The sequence below is a fragment of the Vanacampus margaritifer genome, chromosome 15, assembly GCF_051991255.1.
Source record: "Vanacampus margaritifer isolate UIUO_Vmar chromosome 15, RoL_Vmar_1.0, whole genome shotgun sequence".
In the NCBI taxonomy this organism is placed as follows: Eukaryota; Metazoa; Chordata; class Actinopteri; order Syngnathiformes; family Syngnathidae; genus Vanacampus; species Vanacampus margaritifer.
The window spans coordinates 12,162,966-12,178,382 of NC_135446.1; the positions used below are offsets into that span (position 1 = coordinate 12,162,966).

General features: G+C 41.2%; 2 protein-coding genes across 4 annotated transcripts; one reads left to right on the forward strand and one right to left on the reverse strand.

Annotated features, from left to right (window-relative positions):
- Nucleotides 1-2,088: 2,088 nt before the first annotated feature.
- Nucleotides 2,089-5,324, reverse strand: LOC144035232 (type I phosphatidylinositol 4,5-bisphosphate 4-phosphatase-A-like). The gene is made up of 7 exons (XM_077544770.1): nt 5,072-5,324; nt 4,460-4,629; nt 4,273-4,379; nt 3,142-3,253; nt 3,017-3,069; nt 2,847-2,937; nt 2,089-2,780 (listed from the first exon to the last, which is right to left on the reverse strand). Exons 1-7 carry the CDS (start codon nt 5,166-5,168, stop codon nt 2,643-2,645), a joined length of 768 nt encoding a protein of 255 aa, XP_077400896.1. The 5' UTR covers nt 5,169-5,324; the 3' UTR covers nt 2,089-2,642.
- A 1,604-nt stretch (nt 5,325-6,928) lies between these two features.
- LOC144035231 (uncharacterized) lies at nt 6,929-15,273 on the forward strand. 3 transcript variants are annotated; one of them, XM_077544769.1, is made up of 11 exons: nt 7,971-7,999; nt 8,469-9,041; nt 9,126-9,316; nt 11,082-11,219; nt 11,300-11,420; nt 11,496-11,670; nt 13,199-13,340; nt 13,665-13,817; nt 13,888-13,934; nt 14,297-14,376; nt 14,450-15,273. In XM_077544769.1, the coding sequence occupies exons 2-11, from the start codon at nt 8,934-8,936 to the stop codon at nt 14,597-14,599; spliced, it is 1,305 nt and encodes a 434-aa protein (XP_077400895.1). In that variant the 5' UTR covers nt 7,971-7,999; nt 8,469-8,933; the 3' UTR covers nt 14,600-15,273. The 3 variants fall into 3 exon arrangements, with proteins under 3 accessions (XP_077400893.1, XP_077400894.1, XP_077400895.1); XM_077544767.1 differs by lacking the exon at nt 7,971-7,999 and adding an exon at nt 6,929-6,966 and having other exon boundaries at nt 11,300-11,670; XM_077544768.1 differs by having other exon boundaries at nt 7,966-7,999; nt 11,300-11,670.
- Nucleotides 15,274-15,417: the final 144 nt, after the last annotated feature.

The following is a 15,417-nucleotide window of genomic DNA, read 5'->3' on the forward strand; positions in this document are numbered from 1 at the left end:
TTTGGCTGTTTTTTTTTTCTCTGTTTAGTATTTTAACTTTTCCTTTTAAAAATAATAATAATAATAATAATATTTTTTCTTCTTTGTGCTGTATTTGTTTATAATATCTTGAGTCATTGTTTCAATTCTATTGATATTGTATTGATTATCTTTCGATGCTGATATTTGAGAAAGTTGAGTTGTCTGTTTGCAATAATTAAAAAAAAAAAAATATATATATATATATATATATATATATATATATATATATATATATATATATTCTTAGTAAACAACATCATCTTGTCGACACCCATTCATCTTGACATTAAAGTAAAAGTTCAGACTTCGTTATCATTTTGGCTTCATCTTTGTCGCTTATCGTGTCTGTCACCAACAGGACTGGCTGGCACAAAAAAAATAAAACAGCCCTGGCATTTTGACTTTGGCCAACCGTCCCGGTCTGGCCAGGCCAGGCCAGCCCAGGCCAGGCCAGCCCAGCCCAGCCCGACCCCTGCCTAACATGTACAGTAGTTCTCCCACTGATGTTTATTGATGATGTTTATGTTGACCTTTATGTGAGGTCAAAATGCCATCAAAGTTAGCAGTTTCATGCTAGTCTTGCAGTGCTATTGAGGTACGTTAGCAACTTAGCAGCTGCTAATTCAGCCGCGGCTGCCGTCATTTTTGCCGTAAAGAGTCTTCTTTATGGTGTTGGTCAAACCGTAGCAGCACAAATGAACAAAACAGACTATTTCCCCCGCATTTTGCGTGTGGTAACAGTTAGCATCTGCTGATTCAGCCAACATGTATAAAGTGCAACATTAGCAACACATTAGTTCCTCTTTTGGTAGCCTGGACTGGAGCATGCTCATCCTTCTTTTTTTTTTTTTGCCTCTTCTCGATGTGGCAGGTGGTCCACAACAGCTGTCAATCATTGTTTAAGTGTGGTGTTTGCCGTTTACTCAAAGTGGCGGACGTGTTTTCTATGCTGCCAAAATGGCATCACTAACACCCATTTTGGGACATGTGACATCAATGTCAGGATCGCTATTGGTCCATAGCTGGACTAAGATGGCCGCAGCTTACTTGGCGAGTCGTCCAGCAGGTGCACCAGGTCCTCTTCAGGCGTCAATTTAAATGAACAATAAACAGCCCAGAAATGAAGCAGGCAGGAATCCAATGGGCTCTTTGCACAAATCCACTACTTCCTGAACTCAGTACCACTCTTTCAATTCCTGTCTTTCATGATTGGACAAACTGATTAATCCAGGTGTGCCTGACCTCAGTAACCACGACGACAATGGCCAGACACACCTGGATTAATCGGTTTGTCCAATCATGAAATACAGGAAATGAAAGAGTGCATTGAGTTCAGCAAGTAGTGGATTTGTGCAAAGAGTCCATTCAGGCTGAACACTTGAGTGCGCTTTTATTGACAAAAGCAGACTGAGACCATTCGTTTGCTCAAATGAATTGAGATCTGGCAAATTGACAACTACAGGCTTTGCAACACTTTATAAGGCACTTGTTGTAGCACAACCTATTTTTACATTATTTATACTGTACAGTATTCAGTTCGCTAAAACTTAATGGTATCTGCTTTCGGCCACTAGAGGGTAGTGTTATCTCTTTTCTATTTTGTGGGTGGGGGCTTATGATGTCTATCTTTTTGACATGTCATGCCATGCCTACTTAAGGGCATCATAACGAGCACCCCCTTTGGCTCAAGAGTGGTATCAAAAAGGATTTGCTCACGCATAAAAAAATCATGTAATCTAACCTATTTTATAAAATTGATGCAGGTTTGAACATTGAGATTGTTTAAACAACAAAAAATGTAAATGCCTCAATGAGAAAAGTGTATAAACTGTGTGGTGAAGGGTTTTAGAGCCTTAAAACATTTATAATAAATGTAAACTATTAAGCTAACTACTTCGCGGACTTCATTTATTGCTGGTATTTTTTGGAACCTAATTCCAGCGGAAAACAAGGGAACACTGTATTTGCAAGTTATGCTTAATTAGCTACTACAGGAGTAAGGTAGAAAAACCCTAAATTTGCAACGCTAATATGACAACCAGTGCGTTGCACTGCCGTAAGACCAAATCGCTTAAGATCATTTTTATTAAAATAACATTTGGTGTTTTACATGACCAATGAGGTGTTTCCACATTACTGTTCAGCAAGCCCTGAACATTTCCTTTTGAGCGCAACAAAACATAGCATTTAAATTATTTTTGTGTGACCTTATACAATAACTCATTCACTGCCAGCCTGGTAAAAATTGATCTTTGACCGTCTATAGCCGTCTTTGGCAGTGAATGTTTGAAGAAACAACAAATACAAAGTACAGTTTGAATCAGAATGCCAAAATAACATTAATAGTTACTCAAATCTATTCACACATACCCGCATATTTGTGTGCTCTTTTTTTGTAACGCCCTAAAATGTGACCCTAACCCATGCTTCTTATAAAGGCACCATGTTAGTAGAGGAGCATCTTAAACTATGAATATAGGCAATTATAAACATCCAGATTAGCACCGGGCTTGGTCCCTAACCTCTGTGAATAGTAAAAGTTCACTTTATTGCTAATAAACAAACTCCTGGCACATATTTAAAAAAGTACAGCCAGCGATTTGGTTCACTACGCTCCTGTATCATGTTGGAATGGGCTGGCTAATTTTCAGACAACTCCAGTAGACGGTCCTGGCTAGGGCCAAGGCAGCGATGAAGACGAGCAGCACCCACGCGGCGTAGATCCCGTTGGAGTACCGAGCGGGCCGCCACGTTCCCACCTGGATGCAAAATAAGGGTTACGTCCGTCCAGACGTTGCGTTCTCCTCACCTCTGTTAACACTCACCATCAGTCCCGCGGTGGAGGCGGCCACTGCGGCGAAGACCATGAGACACAGAAAGCTCCTCCTCCTCGGGTACCGCCAGCCAACGGAGGAACTATAAAAACACCAAACCAAACATGGACATCACTTCCTGTCGAGGAGTTCTCGATGCAGATCAGGAAAGTGGTGTTTACACTTTACGGCAGTGCGGACATCTGGACAGGGTCCTGTGGGAAAACTCTGTCCACTGGGAGAGAAACAGACGGTGAGTCGGTCGCATGAGAGGTTACGGAGGACGGTTGACATATGCGCGTCGTACCAGGAACGTATTGGAGCAGTGGCCGCAAATGACTCGGACGCCGACGGGTGAGCGCTGCGGTTCCGGACTTTCCCTGCCTATGTGAACTGGGCCCAGATTGATGATCCGTTTACTGGGAGGAAAACAACAAAAATATCATTTTAGGACACTCGAATGAAAAACAACATGGATATGCTGCAAAAATTGGTCTTGAAAAAAGTAATGAAATTATGAATACAGTATATTATTTAATGTAAGCAAAATGCTACGGATGATCGTTTTCTTTTTTTTTGTGATCAGCAATGAAATGCATCAATCAACATATGCCAATCACATACATATCCCCCGGAAATCGTCCAATCACAATTGGTGGCCAATCGATCATAGCACCACTACTTAACACTAGGGCCGGGAATTTTTGACAGTCTCATGATTTGATTCGATTCAGATTTTTGGGTCTGCGATTTGATTCAGAATCAATTCAGAATGATTCTAGATTACAAATTATTTGATTGACAATGATTTCTGCTTCAATTTATAGATATGCAAAGAATTGTCATGATCTACTCCAGTCTGACTCGCTAATGCTAATTAGCGCGCTACTCGTGACATAAGAACGACTATTCATACAAAATGCTTCAGGAATGTATACAGAGAAGCATCTTAACACCCTACACTGCAAAAAAAACTACTAATTTTATTGGGATAACTTGATCATGACTTTTTGCTTCTATGTGGCTACAACTTAACAATGTATCAGAACGAGCGGATCTGCACTGCCCCTAAGTGGCCAAATCGTGTACAACATGAACAGTGCTCCCAATAAAAGGCACACACAAACAAGAGCAAGACAGTATAAAATAATTGAAATAAAATCGATTTTGGCACATTTAAAATCGATTCTGAATCATACTAAATGAGAATCGATTTTTTGGCACACCCCTACTTAACACTATTTTATATAGATAGGATAGGACCTGACTGACAAGAACAGACCAGACGAGACGTCTATTAACCTAATAATATTCGGAATGCAAATAAAATGTTCTTTCAATAAAACTGCCCATTTAGAAGAAATATCTTTGCATACGAACAATCTTAGCTCGATTTTAGTTTTGGTCCAGTAACGTGGTCCAGAACGTGTGAGCCCACCAGTACGGTCGTGGACACGCGATCTTCTGCGATGTGACTTTGCAGATGAGCAGACAGCTACACGGACATCGGACATACTTCTTCCCAGCCGGAGCGTTCTTGATGGGCTGCAGAAGGAAGGAGAATCTGCAGCGTTTTAAACCCTCTGAAACGTACAATGCGTAAGAAGTAAACATACGGAACTCACAGTCGCTTCGTTGCAAACGCCACACTTGACCACATGCTGGTGCGTCTTGCCTTCTACGCAAATGGCGCTCTGACAAACGCGGCAGCTGATGACTGTAGCATTGCTGCCGCTGCAGCTATCTGGGCTGCTGCGTGGTGAGTAGGGCGGAGGTGGTTCATCGGGCACCAAGCCTAGAGGGAAGAGAGAGGGGCTTTCGTTTAATATTTGGCTCATCACAGATGCCTTCGTCAGCCACATTTTAAATCTTTATAAAGACATGCATTTGAAATACAGGGATCATTTTTGTCCACTTGGGGTCGCCATCCTCCAGTTACACACTTTTGCAGTATCTGTAACACTGAATGTGGGTTTAAAAGGCGAGATTGAGTGATGTGATTTAGCGAATGAGAGCTGAATGGTGACACTGACACAGCAAAATAAGGATTGTTGTTGTAATTTTACATGCTTATAGTTTTAAAACATTACGTGTTCATATTTGGTATACAATATGACCACCAATAAATCAAGTGAAAAACATTTAGTGACCATCAACCATAAAGAGCTCAGGCAAACTCTGCAACATGAAGTGGGTCGTATATGTCGACATATCGGAATGTCACAATTCTGACATACTCTGGGCTTCAGCGAGGACTCCGTTCGATCTTCCTGCCAGAGAGTTACCGACGTCATAGTGCTCGGACAGCAGCGGTGACCTCTCGCCGTCCGCCATTACTTCAAGCGGGTCTCTACTAGTCTCATTGCACGCAGGAAGAAGCCGGACAACAGAGACGACTATTTTGCAGTTCGCTCATACCATTCCCCCCCCCCGACATAAAGCCCCCCAACTTTGACAGTGCGGTGAGCGACGACCGAAGGCGGAAGTGAAAAGCCATAAAGTAAACACGAGTCACATGACTGTGGATGTATGCTGCATTCGAGGATAGTCAGAAATCGGACTTTTCAGAGTTTAAACCAGGAAATGTGTACGGTAACGCCCCGTTGAACTCGGAAATTCCACATGTGAAGTTGAAGTAAAACCCCGACTTCACTGACGGACTACAAGTGACGTCACTCTACAATGGCGACTCATTTGGAAACACAGCATTTTTTTTCCTAATCAGACAGTACATTTTTTAAGTTATTAAATACCGACAACGCTTGCTAAGTCTTAACCCTCCTCAATGTCCTTCCAAACCCTTCAATATCCTTACAAAAAGTAAAAAACAAGGGTCGACCTTTGGAAACGCAGCTTGTGTCCAAATCCAAACGGCTGGGTCCTTTCGTTTCTTTTTTCTTTTTAATTTACTTTATTCAATCATGTCAATTTACAATTAGGATCATGTACGTCGAACAAGTACCATTCAAACATGAACATAAAAAAAACAAAAACAAGAAACGCTAGGGGTTAACTAAAAATACATGTCAAATAAAATTAAATAACTATGTTACATTCGACACAAGCAGAAACAGTCTTCATTGCTTTTTCTTTCTTACAATATCTAATTGACAGAAAATAAAGCCTGAGTTCATTAATGAAAGACAATAATAATTATAATAATAATAAATTAATTAACTAATAAATAAATTAACCAAAAACACCTTTGCTTTGCTTTCTCCATTCTTTCAACAAAACCCAAAATAATATTCTTCCAAAATAAAACAAAATCTTTGTCAAAATAAGTTAAGTAAACATAGCCTAGGCCAGAAAAAATTCACAAGTTGACCATAGTTTACGGAGAATCACAGGAGAAGCTACAGCATACATCAATGTTTTTCTTAAACCTTTTTACAATATTATCTTTAGTAGGGTAAATGCAATGAATTATTTTAAATTAAACTTATTTTATCTTGTTTGTTATCAAATAATAATTGGGCAAGAGCCAGACTTTCTTCCAAATAATATCGTCCACAAAACCAGACCAATACGAATCGACTCGGGGTAATACGGTAATCTCTGAAAAAGCATTCTTACTTTGTTTTTACCAGAGGATTTTGAAAAACATTATTTGCCTACAAATGTACGTGTTGTAATCCACCATTCTTTGAGAGTCTTGTTGGAGGTGCTTATTACCGTAAAGATAAACGAGGCTTAAATTGTAAAGACTAGTAGATTTCTCTTGTTCATTTTCCTGAATTATCATAATAAATTAATATCAGCAATCATATACATTTTCCACTCTCCTCAGATGAGGGCTGAAAACAGTAGAGAGGAACTTTGTGGCCATCTAGTGTATGGTCAAAACTAAAACTGAGGCTGTTTTACTAAATGACAAAGAATAGGATAGTAGCTGACAACTTGGCTCACTTTTGCTAAAATGACGTCTCTGTTTTAGCAAATATTACAATTAGTCCCACAGTTACATAACAGCTTGTATGGTGGGAGTCATCAAATTACTACATTTCTGACATGTGGGAGGAGTGAAAAAAGCTCTGCTGATGAATGAAAACCACAGATGTCTCTTCCTTGACAAATGTCTTCTTGCCAATTGGAATGTGCTATGAAACTGGAGTTCCCCGAGAAAACATATGTAAGCACCGGAACAATATACAAACTCCACACAGAAAGACCAAAGCAGATATTCAAACCCTTAACTTGAATAACCATTAGCTCGACGTTCTGCCCCTAATTAATTCATTATGTTTGCAGCTTCTTTCAACTAAGCCTTGTCGTCACACAATTGTTATAACAACCTCATAAAAATAGACTTAGGGCAAGTCTGGTTGTGTGTTGCCACAACGCAATCTTTTGGAATGTGGTCGACCGAGTTTTCTTTCTAACTATATTTCTATCCACTCACCAACCAGGAAGATGTGATTGATGATTCAAATTTTTATTTGGAGCCAAGTGAACACGTGAAAACACATAAATGTCTGTAATGATTATAAATTGTTTTTTTTTATCACATCAGCTTCTTCCTCATTCTTGTTAGTTTTCCAAAACATCTGCATGTAAGCAAAGAACTGGTCTGGCAACCATTGGAGCGCAGGACTTTTTAGACCTGAGTATCAATTTCAACCTTGCGCAAGCACATCGGAATATCGTATGGTTAAGGGGGCGAGCCCGTGATTCATTCAAAATGGCGTGCAGATGTAAACATGCACAGTTGCACACACACGGAAAGTCACACAGTGATCCACATTTCCTCATGCCAAGCCACACCCATGGACATTGATTGCTGCAATTCAAGAAGCTGGCCAGACCAGCGGCACTCCTGTTATTATTAGTGTGTCCATCGCCCATCATCTGGGGCAGCACCTGCTCAATCTTGTTCTTACTTGCCTGCGGCTACCAGACATTCAGCTTCCAGAGCACAATGATGACCTATGAACCGCTCTTGAATGATTATGGGTATGGTACTCTACTGCAGTGTAGGGAGAGGGAATGGTTGCCATGGAAACCAGCAAGGGGGGCACTTGAAAGGCCTGCTCTTAACACTCAATGGCTCCGCAGGTGGCTGTTACCAAAACGCATGCATCCCGGCCTCTTAAGCGAGCCAATCAGGGTACTGTGGCACAGAGTCTGTGGTCTCAGTCTTTGTGGACGAAGGATGTCATTTCGAGGTACTATCACATTATAATGTTAGCCAGACCTCACGGTTTGTGCTCCGTTAAGTTGCCTGGCTGTCTAGACCACCTTTAAATGAAGTCGTGCGCCCAAAAAAAAGGAGAAGAATGAATGGCCTCCAGCGGATCAATGCCACCAATGATGGCATCACACACTTGAACCCGTGGACGAGATCAAGTTAATGCATCCCCCCCAGTAGTGTTAATTTCGTCAATGAAAACTAAAGAAGAATAATTTTGTCAACACACAAAACTAGACTAGACTAATTCACTGCCATTAACGGTTATAGACGTCAAATATTCATTTGAACTATTTCTATTAGTTTAACATTTTTTTCCACTTTTGTTAACCAAAGTGTGAAAACCTAGATTTTTTTATTGAACATTTAGAACAGATATAAAATTTGTTAACTCATGAAGAAAACTAATTTCTAATAATCTTTTCTTTTTTTTTAAATCGCGTCAGGCCAACTACCAGAGGAACGTGACGCTGCCCACCTTTGACCCCAATGAGACCTGTTGTCACATTGATATCAACACTGTTCCGTTCTCAAACTCACGCCAATGAGTGACCCCAGAAAACAACTTTTTCCTTTGTCTGGTGCGTGCAACTTTTCTTGTTTCTTTTTTTAAGACACGTCACACAAGTAAGTGTGGAAGATCGGAACCTTACAGGAAGCCAGTGAAAATGCAGGAGAGAACAAATGCTTCCTCAACTGCACAAAAATATTTTTGACCTGGCACACGCCCACACTGAAGTTAATTGCGTAATGGCAGCCTGCTATGCCTCACCTTGCATTCTGCTGTTCAATTATGGGGACGCGTCAATTTTCCCTAAGAGAACAAGTCAGACTGCAACCAGGCGTTCATGTCAAATGCTCATCTGTGACTTTTTGTCCTGAGCTACACAAGTTCGGTCCAGTCGTCAACCATGCATGGCTCTTTGTTGGTCTTGTTGCTGCTGGCCTGCAGCTGCCAGGCGTTTAACTATACGGGCACAGCAATCATCTACGACCCACTGATGTCCTCTAATACCACGGTACGTACCCTCTTCCTTTCCTGAAGCATACATCGGCTTGTGTTTTGTGAATGTCAGCTCCCATCACAACCTAATGTTCCACAGACGATCGTTCGCTACAAGTTGGGCTTCCAGGAGTGCGGCAACCTCACCGTGTTGGAATGTCGGCAGCAATCCTGCACGGTCAACGTGGTGTCGGTGGAAAGGGTGGACGAGAATAGCGGAGAGTGGTGTCAGGTAGAGGTGATCGTGCACGTGAACAACACCGACTCCGAACCCGATAATTTTTCAGTGCGGTGAGTCTACAGAGCCTTGCACACACACACACACACACACACACACACACACACACACTTTCACTTCGAGCTTATCGGGTTTCTCTACGACTAGTTGTCTTCTTCCAACTCTCCTTTTTTTGATTTATCTGAAAGTTTTCCCTCACCACTTCTAGCGGCAAATAATGAAGTACAACTAGAAATGTGAACCAGGAAATATTAAGAATGACAATATGACAGATTCAAATTCATCCATTGCCTTATTAACTCATTCGCTGCCATTGACGGCTATAGACGTCAAAAATTCATTTGAACTATTTCTATTAGTTTAACATTTTTTTCCACTTTTGTTAAAAAGAGTATGAAAACCTATAATTTTTTTATTGCACATTTAGAACAGATATCAAATTTGTGATTAATCGTGAGTTAACTAGTGAAGTCATGCGATTAATTACGATTTAAATTTTGAACCGCCTGACGCCCCTAATTTTTAATAATCTTTTCTCATCTTTTTTTTTAATCGCATCAGGTGATTAATTTTTTTAATTGTAATTAATTGCATTACTTCAATAATTAACTCACGATTAATCACAAATTTGATATCTGTTCTAAATGTACAATCTTTTTTTCTAGGTTTTCATACTCTTGTGTGGAAAAAGTGGAAAATATGTTAAACTAATAGAAATAGTTCAAATTAATTTTTGACGTCTATAGCCGTCAATGGCAGTGAATGAGTTAAAGAGAATTGTTTGAATGATCTGTGGAAAATGTGTTATCTCCATTAGAAAATAAAGTGGAAAAAAACATACAGCGGTCCCTTGAAACACGAGTTTAATTTGGTCCCAGACCACACTCACAACTCAAAACAGAAAATAAATAGAAATTATTCCTGCCCAAAACCCCAACAAATTGTTTTGTAATGTGTCTTTTTGCACCCCAAAATATTGTACTTAAAACTTTTTAATAAATAATATTTAGGGGGGGGCACGGTGGCTGACTGGTTAGCACGTCCGCCTCCCAGTACAGAGGACGTGAGATCGAGTCCGGCCTTCGGCCTTCCTGGGTGGAGTTTGCATGTTCTCCCCGTGCTTGCGTGGGTTTTCTCCGGGTACTCCGGTTTCCTCCCACATTCCAAAGACATGCATGGCAGGTTAATTGAACGCTCCAAATTGTCCATAGGTGTGATTGTGAGTATGGCTGTTTGTCTCTGTGTGCCCTGCGATTGGCTGGCAATCAAATGAGAGTGTACCCCACCTACTGCCCGAAGCCAGCTGGGATAGGCTCCAGCGCCCCCTGCGACCCTTGTGAGGAAAAGCGGTTAAGAAAATGGATGGATGAATATTTGGGGGTGGGCGAGTATATTAGTGGCCATTTTACAAACAGGAACTAGAACTGAAACATTAGGATAGAAAATGTCCTGTTATTTCATTACATTTTATGGAAAAATACTATATTGGGTAATCAGTTTTATTTTTCTTAATTGACTTTGAATCTTCTGAAAAGGGCTATACAAATAAAATATACTTACTTTTTTGTACTTCTAACTTCAACTGGGAGGAGCATTATACAGATTCACATTAAAAAACAGTTTTTTTTAAGAATATCTCTTTCTCTCTCTGGTCTTCAGTTGTCTCTATTTCCAAATCATCTTTATTCAACCTTATCTTCTTTCCAAAAGTCGGCACTGTCCCTTTTGATGAGCTCATTCCAGATTTTATCCATTCCACATCCACTCAAAAACTCCAAATCATGCACAAAAAAAGAAAGTATATTCTTGCTCTTCCAGTCTGGACGGCATCCAGTGGATCGACGTCAACAATAACGTCACAGATGTGCTGGCCGTGGCACGTCTGGAGCCGAGGATCAGGTCCGACACCAGACGTCCAAATTTGTCCCCCCGGACCACCATGCTTCCCGTCTTCAGGTACTACCACCCTGACACTTAAGTGTGGGCAGCGTGGCAACCAACTGTCACCTCACAGAACGTTTGCATGAATCCCCAAGGGTCCCCTCCAACTGCGATTTAGCCTACGTGAATCTGCCCGCTTTTGACCCAGACGGAGATAAAGTGGAATGTGTTCCTGAATTCCCTGACAACAATCCCTTTTTTGTACAAATTGGGACTGTAAGTGACCGCCACCCCCACAAAACAACACCCTCCTTGATTCCCAGCTCTGTGATGACTGCTCCTTGTTTGCAGGATTGCTCCGTGAGGTTCTCCTCCTCAGAGGTAACAGAGGGCACGTATGCCATCCAACTACGCATTGAGGACCATATTCGCAAGGACTTGAATCTAATTGACAACAGAGGGTCCAGGGAATTTCTCAAACAAGATGACATCATCGGCTACGTCTCCGTCCAGTTTGTTCTGAAGGGTGAGAAAGCGTGCACGTTTGGATTTGACTCACCTTGTCACAGCCCAGTCTCCCGTGGCAAAAGTCTTAAAAAGCTGAAAAGAAAAAAGCTTAGGCTTAACGTGGACGGTATCCATAATACTGGGGTTATCATTTTGTATTTTTAGAGGTGGCCATAAAAATCTGGCCACGTCAGCTGCATTTCTTTTCTTTATTCTTGTCTTTTCTGCCACTCTCTCGCTTTCTGTTTTCTGTCTTTACTTTTGACTATGCCTCCATGAGACTGTGTGAAGCTAAGCTAACCAGAGTTGAGTCCCGACAGAAACGTACTGTTCGCCTGTCACTAATCCCTGATCTCCATAATATCATGCAGCGCTAACAATAACATGATTGTAAAGTAAGATAAAGTTCACTAATCATGGCCGCTACTTTACTATAAAACTAGAAAAATTGCCGCGGAAATTTTGAATGGGACTGCTGACTCTTGCAAGGTGGAAAGACGCATGTAGTACTTAGCAATAGTAGTAGTAGGACTTTTAGTAGTAGCAAGTACTTGTAGTAGTACTAGTAGTAGTAGTACTAGTAAGTAGTACTTGTAGTAGAAGCAGTAGTACTTGTAGTTGTAGTGATTTTAGTAGTAGTCAAATGGCTAAGATGGCCTCTGCCCTGGGTGTGCGAGGGGGCGAGAATCCTGGGCGTACCTAATCAATTGGCCAAGACGGCCGCCGCCCTGGGCGGGCGGAGTGGCGAGAATCCTGGGCGAACCTAATCAATTGGCCAAGACGGCCGCCGCCCTGGGCGGGCGGAGTGGCGAGAATCCTGGGCGTACCTAATCAACTGGCCAAGATGGCCGCTTCCCTGGGTGGGCGGGGTGTGAGACAATCCTTGGTGTACCTAATCAATTGGCCAAGATGGCCGCCGTCCTAGGTGGGCGGAGTGGCGAGAATCCTGGGCGTACCTAATTAGTTGGCCAGAATCCTGGGCGTACCTAATCATATGTCCAAGGTAGTAGTAGTAGCAATAGTATTTGCAATAGTAGTAGTCGTACATAGGCCAAGCCTTGAGTACACAGAAAAAAAGGGGGCGAGTTGAGCTCAATGGTGAGAGAGATGATTGGCTGAGGCAGTTGCTATACAAAATAAATCAGTTTCAACGTTGGTGTTTTATTTGATTCATTAAAAATGGAAAAGCACTGGTAAACTTACCTGGCTTCCGTTCGGCCTTCACAACTTGGCAAACGCGTGATGGAAATTTGCCAGAGTTGGATATTCCAAAATAGTCCCAACAAAGCTCACAACAGGTCTCTCTTCTGTCCAGTTGTGGTGCTTAAAACAGCAAAAAAAAGAAAACACCGCTTTATTACGGAGAATTATAGATATTGTGTATAGTATAGAAATAAATAAATGACTGGTAAAAGTACCGACTCTGCAAGTAAAAATAATTTTCACAGTTGTATATATAAAAGAAAACCCATTTTAAAGACTTTTATTTATATTATTCATCTACATTGTTACAGTAACTATAACTTTCCCCCTGTGTAAATTTACAGTGATTCCACCGGTGGAGACGTGCAGTTTGGGAGTATTCCTACCCAAGTACATGTATCCTACACCTGAGGACAGAGCACACCTATACGCCTTTGTAAACCGTACCCTGGAGATTACCATTCGTGCACATGCACAGGAATCGACGTATGTGTTTCTTTTAAGTATTGCAAGTAATTTCATGTCATTTATGGACATCAGTCAGATGTTTGTAACTAGTAGACTACCTTGAACCACACAAAGATAATCATCTGTTCAACTGTATACTGCCTCATAACATTCCAGTGGTTAAAAAAAAAACACAGTCATTACCACATTTTTGAATGGTGCATCACACTTTATAAATGTACTGTACATCATATGCAGCAATGTACAACCATACAACCAATATTTAACTAATATCCGGAGCTGGGCACTTCTGTTAATCGTCAATGTTGTTTGTATGTGTGTGTGTGTGTGTGTGTGTGTTAGGCTCACACAGGTGCTGTTCAGCGGGCCGGCCGGCATAAAGAAGACCACGTTGGGCGGCGGCCAGTTCCTTCTGGAATGGACGCCGAATCAACAGGATTCAGGCCAACGTCATGCCCTCTGCTTTGTTGTTCAAGCCACTCTAAATACAGATGTGTATGTATTATTATTTTTTTGCTCATTGTTCATTGGCACACTTGCTAATGTGAATATTGCTCTCCCACAGCGAACTTCACTCGCCGATGCGCTGTGTCATCCTGGTGGTTGACCACTGTGAGTCGAGTCTCTTACTGTTACTTCAATAAATGATTTGACATCACCACGTGGCAGTGGCGGGCCGATCACCAAAATAAAATAAAAAATGCGATAAAACAAGTTGAACTGTTTTACTCTGACTAACCAATCAGAGGATGTTATTGTAGGTAAGCTCGCTGGCAAATTTGAATTCTGATTGTTTAAAGAAATACCATTGCTCTTCTAGTTGAAGTTCATGAGCCTGCACTAGTGATTCTGAAGGCCCTGTGCAGATTAGACAGCATCACATGCATGCTGAAATCTTATTGAACAAAAAGGGCTCACCACTGCCACTTATCTACCAAACCAACCAACGACAGCTGAGTGATTTTTGTCTTTAGCGCTTTTTGGCCTGGATGTCACGTTCCTGAGCCGAAGTTTCCATCCCCTCGACCAAATCCAAAATGTCGCCTTACCGCGGGTATGCAATCAACACTTAATATACACAACACATCGATGCACACTGTTTAAGTGATGTTTTTTTTGTCCTGCAGCTTAAAAAGGAGCTGGTGTCACGAGGACTGCCCCCTGACATCGTGCTAAGAACGGTGAGCTACAGCAAGACGGTCATAGAACACGTCAGAGAAGACAGCACAGAAGGCAGCACAGAAGGCGTCACAGAAAACGACCAACAAACAAGCTAGTGAAGCATCTTTTTTTCACCTTGTCTCAACAACAAAAAACAAAAGATATGATACCAATGAAATAAATGATCATCAGCACAGATGCGGATTGTTAAATGTATTAATGTGTGCCAAATGCTATACACCTGGTTTGCTAGTCAAACTTGGCTGTAAAAACTTTTGCTCTAACCATTCAGAGGATGAATTTGGAGAGGTGCCTCCTCTGTAGCGTTTCCAAAGGCAGTTGAAAACACATTTGTGACATTGTCAGACTTGTTTTTTCAGAAATGTATTATGAGATTCTGTATTTTAAGCGTCCACGCTGCGATTGTGCACTATACTGTAGACATGTAAATGACATTTGGTTTCGCGCTTCTGATTGGCTAGAGTCATGGAATTACATAGGCCCGGTTACGTATGGACAACCTTTAAATAGGTGCCTTCATGAGGAAGTAGATTTTTTATTTTATTGTTACTTCACAATTTACGTCAAGGGTCATTAAAATAATTAAGTCAATTTTCCTAGCTGACCGATTTGCATAGTTGCTGCACAACCAGTTGGGGCAGAGCGAATGCACGCCAAAATGGTGGCTGCAGCAAAACTTAATTTCAATGTTGCATTTTTGTTAACTTTGTTATTGTTATTTGTAAGCTCTCCTCTATAACATATGTAAATAATAAAATACTGTACTAGACTCTGTTGAATTTGCATGCGCTTAGTTACATTGGACATGAAACAGCACTCCCATACCTACATATCTGTTCCACTCCACATGTCACAAGATAACACACATTAATGAAAAGTGACTGACTTGAGATTCCAATCAAATGGTGCAAAA